This window comes from Setaria italica, chromosome V, assembly GCF_000263155.2.
Source record: "Setaria italica strain Yugu1 chromosome V, Setaria_italica_v2.0, whole genome shotgun sequence".
Lineage (NCBI taxonomy): Eukaryota > Viridiplantae > Streptophyta > Magnoliopsida > Poales > Poaceae > Setaria > Setaria italica.
The window spans coordinates 43009045-43018895 of record NC_028454.1 but is presented as its reverse complement, the minus strand read 5'-3'; the positions used below and the strand labels follow the sequence as shown (position 1 = coordinate 43018895).

The following is a 9851-nucleotide window of genomic DNA, read 5'->3' as shown; positions in this document are numbered from 1 at the left end:
ACCTCTTTTAGTATTCTCAGCTTTGTCGAGTTTAATGACATCTTCATGAGATCTGCAGGGAATTGCCATGTTTTTACTTGGATGGATTGAATTGAGATGTCTACACAATTTCACATGTTCGCGGAATCCACTGTTCAGAACTACAGTGCTTGTGCTGGTTGCACATTGCATAACCTGATTATTCCAAGGTAAAAAATCAGTATTAAATAAAATATATGTTGCCTGAGGAGAAATAGATAATCAGTTACCAGCTGTTCCTGCTCAGTTGGAATTTCCTTGTCTTTATTTGTATGCGAGGGAGTATCAGTGTAGCATGTTGGAGTGCTGTCAGTTCTGGATACCAGCATATAAAACGTTGTTCTGGTGGATCAGTGGATGATGGAGAGATTTTCTCCATTATTTCTTCATCCAGGATAGACTGGGCTGAGCTCTGTTCAGCTGATCCACGAGCTTCAACTTTTTGCTTAATAAACTTCATGCTAATCTCATCAGCAGACCATTTCCTTTTCTGAGCGCTTGATTTTGAACTAAATTTTCGATGATTTTGTGTACCAGAAATCTGTCTATTCTTGGAGGAAGCACAGAGTACCTTAATAAGCAGAAACCAATCCATCCAGTCAGTGATATTGGACAGGAACCATAGTGATAGTACACAATTAAAAATACTACTCAGAAAAAAAAAGATTAAAAACAAATCAGCCATAAAATTGTAATTGGGATGTCGAAACAATCAGGATAGTAATAAAATTATTAATCAGAAAAGTATAATAAATGTTAAAAAGAGAACTTGCATTCATCATGAAGGCTCTAAGCCCATATGAAACCTCTTATACAATGTGGAAAAACAAGAAGGCTAGTAAGAATAGTATTGCTATGTGTGGATTTTCCCTTTAGTTGTAGGGGTTTCTTGCATATTGTACATGTACATTTATCCCCAATTGGGAGGAATATAAGGTTGGCCTAAATGGTATCACAGCCTAGGTGTTCCTCCCAAACCATTAATATTTGATGACAGTAATTCTTGTAATGTATTAAACACTGCATTTGGAATTGAAATAAAAAGTAATAACTTCATTCAAATGTAGTGGCCCATTTTTTGCCGTGCCACGGGCCTCCAAAATGAAATGATCCGCCCTACTTCCACCATGCTCGATCTAGGCAATTTCTATTACATGTCCATGAAATACACTCAGCATCTATAGGCTCTCCGCAGGTGACAGCTATCAGTGCTCCACTGTAATATCAACAATGAATATTATATTGTTCACCGGATCAACAATGGCATTAGCATTTCTATCCCTACCAGTTAAACCTCTAAATCACTACTCATCAATTCAAACTCAAAATATCATCTCACTTTGTACAGACGGCCACCGCCATTAAAAAAACAGAGCAGAGTAAGCTTTATGATCACTTTCAACAATAAAGATTCTTGACTTGGGACATAGACAATACACATAGGAACATACTTAAGGTTAACTGCTGAAACATTGAGCATTCCCATCTTGGGTTGAAGTTCTATGGATCTGGTAGTGGATTTGTGTTTATGCATTTTTTAATATACTTTGCATGTGATTTAGTTATTTGGTTATCTAATAGGTCTAGTCAAAGCATTAGAACAAAAGATGAATAAAATGGTAAGAAAAAAAGTACCCCTTGCGAATCTCAAAATGGAAACCGAGGAATTTCAAACACATACCTGTTGCACAGAGAGATTCAATTCCTTTGCAATTATATGGCAAACTTTATAAGAAAGTTCCCCCATCTCACTTTCATTCATAAGACGTTGTAATTCCAGATGTTGTTTAGTAGTCATTATTCTTAGCGAACTCCACGAACGTGGATGAGAAACCTGCATGGACAGTATCATATAATATTGTACAAATGAAAATTACAAGTTCACAACTGAGGCCTGACATCTCAATAAGCTAGCAAAATAGCCAATGCCAGCCAATATTTTTTTACACTAGGTATAATTGTTGATCCTAGGAACGGAAAATCTTCAACAACTCGTAACATGCTTGCGGCTGAAAACATATATAGTTAAAAAGAAATAGTGTTTATCAAGATGCATGGAACTACCCAACTGGGGTTTCAATAGCCCATTGGGGGAAGCAGTACTGCAGCAAACAATCACGAATAATAGTGAAACAGTCAGTTGCAACAGCAGCCACATATGACATTGAAGTCATACATCAATACACGGATGATAGTCGAACGCCATGAAATTATTAAATGATATGTATGCAGGCCAGCGCTAATCAAATACAACAAGCACATTTTAGCAGAACAGATATAGACAGAACATTATACAACAATCAGACAAGACAAAGCATATAATTTATGAAATACAGGGTGGAGAATGAAACAAAGGTTCGTGTAAAAATCACTCTGGAATTTATCCAATGATAACATGCATACAGCAGTCCAAATTTGAGAACATACACATGTTTGCTGAAGGTATAACAACGAATATGTTCAAAACAATTATGGACATATGAACAATTGTATGATATCATTATTATTAGGTAATGAGCATCATGCCCATGCATCAAGTGGATGCCAATGAAGTAAACTATTAATCTGAAATTAAAAAAACAATCACCTTCAAATAACTCATTAAAGGATGCAATTTTTGCATGTGATATTGCAAACAGCAAAACATGTCTATAAATGTGCAGCCAGAAAAGATCTTTAGTAAGGTAAAGATAAAGATAGTGCAACGATGTGTAGCACTGATGACAAACCTCAGGTACACAACAGCCAGGGAAGGCACTTGGCTCAGCCAAGCCTGCTGACAAGTAACAGTACTTTAATGTTTCCCAGTAAGCATCAACACACTCCTGCTTTGAAAGCTGAAAATCATGCCGCATTTTTGGACGATGGTTTACATTGGCGTGCGATGATGGAACAATTCTTGGTGAAGGTTCTTCAATGTAAGGTCGGAGCTCCAGCGAATGTGTAGGCAGCGCATCTGATTGCACATCAGAATCCTCTACATGTCTGTTTACAAGTCTGATCAACTAGCAAAGGTAACCCAAAAATGGTCATGTAAGTTTAAACATGAACAGGAGAGTTAATATAACAAAAAAAGCAGTAAGCAGAGATCAACCTAAAAAAAATCCAATTTTGTAATCTTCTTAGTTTTAAGAACACATCTAAAGATTGAGATTATTACAATATTAACTGCAAACATCAAAGACACAGAACATTACCTTGAGCTTATCTAAAATATTTATTAAACGTGATAGTCGGCCCTTGGCATGAGTATCCATGAGCTGATTGTATACATTGGTAGGGATCTCTGAAAGTGTTTTTCCAAGAGAGAACTTTGTTACCATGCTGTCAATCTTTGCTGATCCAACAACTTGTAGAAAGAGTTGAAGAGGCATTTTTTTTATTGCTGCTGCGATCGAAAACAACTGGCATGATTGATCATGCTGCCCTTCTTTGGCACAATCAAATAGGCTACACCAATTTGGCAAACAACTAACATATACCCACAGAAACTTATGTAACAACTTTGCCCGGATCATCTTTGCACCTATGAATCCGTTGGCATGAATAGCTTCTGTTATTGATGTTTTTTTAACTTTGACTCTGCGTTGAACCCTCAATCCATGTATGGTAGCAATATCTTGTTTTTGCCTCAATTTAGCTGCTGCACCTGAATGACTTTCAGAATCAAAATTTCTTAACCTGCTCCTAATTTGGTCCATGAGTTCTGGTGACATGACCTTAACTGAAGCATTCAGTATTACATCAACACAACGACTGCCAGCGTAGTTTGTAACCACAGGGACATTAACTTTGGTACACTTACAGCTACCCTCTTGCTGAAGCTTATTCAAAGTGCGAATCAATGTCTTCCTGTCCATTATTTTTCCATTTTCCTTTTCAAGTCTCTTTAACCATTTACGTAACTCCACCATCAATACAAAATTCTTTTTCTGTAAAGGGACACGAAAAGGTGTCATAAAAGATGCAGCCAAACATGCAAGGGAGTACGTACAAATGTTTTGGTAGTTCATGCAAAAAAAAAATGATTGACAGATACTCAGCAAGCAACCTTTAATATGTGAAGAATCATTTTCTGTCTTTGATCATCAGAAGATGAAGCAGGCCAGCAACACCTCTTCCTCTTAAAGGCAACTTTATCTAGAAGGAAAAAAAATAGGATCACTTCAACTGAGCAAAGCAGTACTCTGTCCCTGGCACTACAGTCCATAAATATTACTCTTGTTGTTGATTTCAGTAAGGCATATAGTTTTATTTCACTAAAACAATGAATAAAAAGAAAAGGTAGGTTTAGTTGCAGTGAGTCATAATAGTCCCATAGATTCACATTTGAAATTACTTTCTTTCACATGAGCTTCCAATTATCAAAGAGATCATAAAAATTAACTGTTAAAGTTCAATTTGTAGACCTTGCCCAGTCAAAACATGTATTACAGAAACCAATGAAGGGACCACATATAGATAATAAAGCTCGCAGATAAAACAAAAGTAATTAACAAAATCAAGCCACATCATGTTCAAACTATTGAACTCTAATAATTGGAAGAAACATAACATTCAGGCATACAAACCCCTGAACCTGTCAAAATTTGTTTTTAGCTTTCATGTGACCTTGGACCCCTCAACAGAATGTGCACGGTTTGAAAATAGATCATACTACCTCACTCGTGTGTGAAAATTGCATATTTACCTAGGTGAAATTACGTGAAGCATTTGGATCTATACGTGCTCAAAAGTCAAGGCCAAATTAAGTCAAAGTTTCAGGCAGCACAATTACCACAAGCAACAGTAGCAGGGCAATTCCCAAAGAGACAATGAGCACAATTTTTAGAGAAAAAATAGGAACTCACAGGAATTTCAATTGATGTACCTTGTTCAACTAGTTGAGAAATTCCGACACAAGCTTGATGCTTACTCAGGAGATGATGTACGACTGGTTTATCATGACAATCTTCTTCAAACAAGCATTTATTATTAACAAATGAATCACCCTGTGGGCTAAGGGAATCCGATTCTTTAGATTGAAAGGAAGGCCACAAATCAGAACAATTGTCATGATCATCTAGCGCATCACAATTTTGCAGAGCAGCTTTGCACAATGAAAAGTTTTTTGAAGTCCAAACTCTGTACTGTTTTGTTTTGCCTACGACTTCCCTGACCGAAGTCAAATTGAATCTTTCACACATAGGCAACACTCGTTTATGGAGCTCTTTTGGATTGTTGTACTTGCCTCCAAGACGTTTGCCAAGCTGATTAGAAGTTGAGAACATGACTTATTGATTTCAACAAATGAAGAAAATTAATATGCAGCATGTGATAAGCAGGGAGTTTTGTACTATTTTCATTTTGGGAGTACAATCAAGAAGGATAATGCAGTGGCAATAAGTTTATATCTTATCTCATTTAAGTTGAGCAGTCAATAAAACTCTAATGAATAAATTTGCTAAAGCCATTGCAGCTTAAACAAAAAGAAAGAGGACTAAAATTATTCCTATCCTCCAGTTTGCTAGGTTAAATAACTAACTGCGAAAACAAATAAATTTAAACCAAGTGAAATATTTTCTATCTGGTAGCAAACAGCTACGAGGAAGTTAGGTGAAGATATTTATCAATAAAATTAAGCTTAGTTGCTCAAACAAGAAATATGAAGGCACTCTTGATGCTATGGAAAAATTTTGCACATATCATTAAAAAAGAATATTGCACAACAAAGTTGCCTTGCAGGAAGGTGCAGAGAGGTACCTCAACAAGGGTTACACCTTTGGGCCCTTGAGCATCGATCAAATCGTATATGCAGTTCTCTAATGGAAGCTCTATAACTTGATCAGTTGCCAGGCCTTTCTTGCCATGTTTGTAGTTTGAGGTTGCACTTTTTGCCTTAAACTCATTTGGATTAAATCTCTTTAGAAGATGTAAGCAGCGGACAACCTGGTAAGAGGAATAGATTTATATAGCTTGAAGGTTGCACGAAGTATGCAAGTACGTAAATGATTGCAGAATGATGGAGCACTGTAGAGTGAATTAACTGTGTTACACTGTTACTATATGCCTAAGAGATTGTATTATCGCTTTTCATTGCAGTTCTGAAAGAAATTGTTGCACAAGTTGTTGCAATTGCCAAATAGACTGTATTATTGAATGGAACTGCTACAATCAGAGATAACTAGTGGGCAGGCTACCCATGGTTTTTGTTGTTTTTCCTTCAATATGAGTTTAGTTGCCAATTCCATATGTGAGACTCGGCCTCTACTCCCTCTACTAAACTCACAATGCTCAAGAACATAGGTTTGAACTGAAGAAGACTCAAGATTTGTGCTGTGAATGCTTGCAGTATTTTCTGGACTCTATGCTTTTATAGTAGAGATTACAACCGATGAGGCCTAAAAGACAGTAAGACATGGGCCTAGTGGCCCTAAAGACCGGGCACAAACTCGTGCACATTGACTGCCTAGCAGACCTGAAAACAAGCACAAGGCTCGGACACGTGACAAACTAGGACTCAGCTAAATGAACCGACAACTCTGTCTAGCACTTACAGACTTGACTTTGATAACTGACACACCTAGGATTGCACCAACATCATAGTTTTCTACCTCGCCAACACTCTTGTAGTTAGTGGTAAGCTCCCTAGTTGAGGGAGACACCAACCAGGGTTCAAAATCCTGGTGGCAGCAAAAAAAAAAACCTCGTTGGCAACCAAAACATAGTGGCAGGGCACCGTTCTATGGCACCTATGGTTGGTTTGGGCCCTCCTACTAGGGGTAGTTGCAGTGGTCGCCAACCCAGTTGGTCGTTGTCGGCCCAGGTTACGGTGCGGCCCTATAAGGTGAAGCTAGGGTTCGGGGGTTTCCTCGGCCAGATTGGCAGAGATTTCTTCTTAGTGCAATGCCGTGGGGGTGGTCTTTCCCCCGCCGGTCGAGTTTTTTTTATAGTTTTCTACCTCATGGAGATATCTAATCTGGTGTTGTGGGCTGAGCCTCTGCCCAGCGCATAGCATTTCGCCCCTCACGGCCTTTCCTGTGTTCAGATTGGACTGTTTTATCTGGATTCTGGTGTCTCAGGTCTGTCACCTTATGCACTCTGTTTTAGATTAGTATAGTGGAACAAAGAACTGTGGGCGTAGCTTTGTTGGTGGGGAAAAAAGGTTTCATCAGAATCTGAACCAGGGTATATAATCATGCTGGTACAGTAACAAGCACTATGAAGGCCAGATTTTTTAAGTCTGAGTGTTTTTAAAGATATTAAATCAATTTCTTGAATTTCCCATCCTTAACAAGAATCAAGAACCAGAAGAACTAGGCCCAAAATAAGTTAGGAAAGGGCATAAAATAGTAAATGTAAATGTTTAGAGAACAGAGGGGCAAGGTAAAAGTCACCTCATCGTCAACTTTGGCATCAATTTCTTCAACAAGTTGTGCATCTAAAAGCCTATGCAGTACCTAAGGAAAAGGTGTCTCAGTAGCACTCCATAAGCACAGAACCAGAAAATAAAGAAAATATCCATATGCACCAAGTGATTCCAAACCTACATTTTTCCATGCTCTGTGCCCACATGCCATCCTGTAACTGAGATCCTTTTTTAGATCTGACACGGCAAGAGCCTATATAGTGAGGAAATAGTTGCACAAAGTTAGTAAAATGAAAAATAAAAAGTAGCATGCAAACAAAAGGAAGAGAACAGTTGACCTTTCCACTAGCTTCTTCAAGTTTGTCACATATGGCTTTCATTTCTGGAAGATAATCACGAAAAGTTACACCGTTCTTGTAATCTACACTAAGAGTATCATCTTCTTGTAAAGCACCTACGTTAGTTTCTTCATCGCTCCCAAGTTTGGGCTCTGTAATCTCAATTCTTTGATATGAGTTCACGTTCAAGTCTTTGGCATATCTTGAGAGATATAATGAGTTGGTGCTGATGACATGATTATTCCGTGAAGCATCTTCCCTCACAGCTTGATCATTAGACTTTACAATTGCTTTTTTTCCAACAATTAGCCCCTGCGACTGAAGGGTCTTTACAACATAATGGATGTCATTTCCTTTGATGCTTATACTTCTTTGTATGACGCCAAAAGTCCTAGGAAAAATAGAAAATGTAAGATATTTCACACATTATTATCAAATGCATTATATTTCTTTGCCAATGCACGTACAAATTTTGGAATAAAGTACATATGGCCAACAATGCAAGAAGGATAACAACCCTTCGTCCACAATATAAGCATTTTAGATTTTCAATAGAAAAAAATCATAAAGATCGACAACGAAAAAATGATGTTACTAGATTCATCGTGGAACCATCATAATATGTAACTCTTTCTATATGAAATAATTTATTTTATAAAATATTATTGGTCAAAGTTATAAAAAAAGTAACTTAGCACAAGCCTAAAGAGCGGAGGGAGTATTCCCTTCAAAAAAAGTTGATTATGCTAATTTGCAGAAAACTGGAATGTATGCTAATGTTAAATGCAGGGTGTAAATACGTCCACACTTTAGCATGCCATATTCCCATAGGCCTGTATGGTTAAACTTAAAAAATATGATTTCATAAACCTGTGTAAGTGAGCCAATGCGGGCCTGAAACATCAAGTTCATTTTTCATCTTGGCAACAATGAGCTAGCAGGTTGTCGCATATGTTTTGTGTTGTCATGCATCTCCATGTGCAATGGAGTGCTGTTGCAACATTTAATCCTCTTGGAAGAACTAGAAGAGCACATGCAATGAAATTTCTAAAATCCAGACCAAGGATATGCAATATCACCAGTGTGTATTCTTTGATTCAGGATATACTAGTACCCTGCAATGCCTTGAGGAGGAGATTGGATGGTGTGGGCTGCAAACACTGGCTGACTGTGACTCTGCATCCCGGGAGCAGACCGCTTCCCTGGAAACTGTGGTCAGTCAAGAGCGGCTGTATCAGATTCACTAAGGCCAGTTGCAACAGCATGGGTGTTCTTAATTGACCTTTGGGAGAACTTGGCATATCTTCCTGAGAGGCACATTTGACTCACTACCGTGCTTATGTATGAGTATGGTGGACTTGCAGGGCATTCAAGGAGCTCAGCATGCTTTGCCAAGTTCCAGTTGTATGTTTGATTAATTTGCGGTTGCAGCCATATAAATTCGATGTGACATGTAATTAGCTGATTCAAAATGCAATATCTCCAAATTCCACAGAATTCACAAGTTCATAAGAACCCGACCATACTAATAAAACGAAGAGGGCGGTGGGAAGCTATGCTACACCAGAGAGCGCACGCACCTGCTTGCCCCGATACGTTCTAGCGTCGTCTTCTGGTCGTCACTCATCTTCTGGTCGTCATAAATCCCGAGGAAGTTGTCCCTGAGAGCAGCGCTCGCGACCAGCCGCGCGCCACGCCGCTCGGCCTCCTCCACCAAGTCCTCCTCCGCCGGGTGGAAGGGCGCTCCCTCCCGGCCGCCCTCCACGAGGTTGATGACGGGGAGCGCGGTGAGGCGGGCCAAGAGGACGCGCTTGACGGCCGCGTCGAGAGGGAGGCCGGCCGCTGCGGACGAGCCGGAGATCGCCGTCCAGAGGGCGGTTACTGGGAGGCCGCGCGAGAGGCGGGCGCACACCTCCTCGAGCGCCGCCGCGACGAGCGTATCCATGCCCATTGGACAGTCTCTATAGGCAACGTGGGGCGGCCCCTGACACGGCTCTTCCCAATGCCGCGCCCCTGACACGGTGCCGGCGCCGCGATCAGGGCGACCGGAGGGAGATCAAGCGACGAAGAGGCCGGGATCAGAAACGGCCGGGCTTGAAGGGTTGGCCAATGGGCGGCGGCTGCGCACGGCCCCGGGAATCCACGCG

The 9851-nt window shown here is 39.8% G+C and overlaps 1 protein-coding gene across 1 annotated transcript; it reads right to left on the bottom strand.

Moving 5' to 3' along the window:
• On the bottom strand, positions 1 to 9835 carry LOC101757066. Its single transcript, XM_022827251.1, has 12 exons — positions 9285 to 9835; positions 7705 to 8095; positions 7548 to 7619; positions 7395 to 7457; positions 5761 to 5946; positions 4889 to 5267; positions 4070 to 4158; positions 3216 to 3950; positions 2748 to 3023; positions 1700 to 1852; positions 249 to 589; positions 1 to 174 (listed from the first exon to the last, which is right to left on the bottom strand). Exons 1-12 carry the CDS (start codon positions 9653 to 9655, stop codon positions 141 to 143), a joined length of 3090 nt encoding a protein of 1029 aa, XP_022682986.1. The 5' UTR covers positions 9656 to 9835; the 3' UTR covers positions 1 to 140.
• Between the last annotated feature and the right edge of the window lie 16 nt (positions 9836 to 9851).

Excerpts from the sequence above, each read along its gene's own strand:
- LOC101757066 (XM_022827251.1), bottom strand. The coding sequence starts at position 9,655 with ATGGGCATGGATACGCTCGTCGCGGCGGCGCTCGAGGAGGTGTGCGCC. Across the intron at positions 7,620-7,704 it reads TTGAAGAAGCTAGTGGAAAG|GCTCTTGCCGTGTCAGATCT; the intron begins GTCAACTGTTCT and ends CTCACTATATAG. Across the intron at positions 3,024-3,215 it reads ATATTTTAGATAAGCTCAAG|TTGATCAGACTTGTAAACAG; the intron begins GTAATGTTCTGT and ends TACCTTTGCTAG.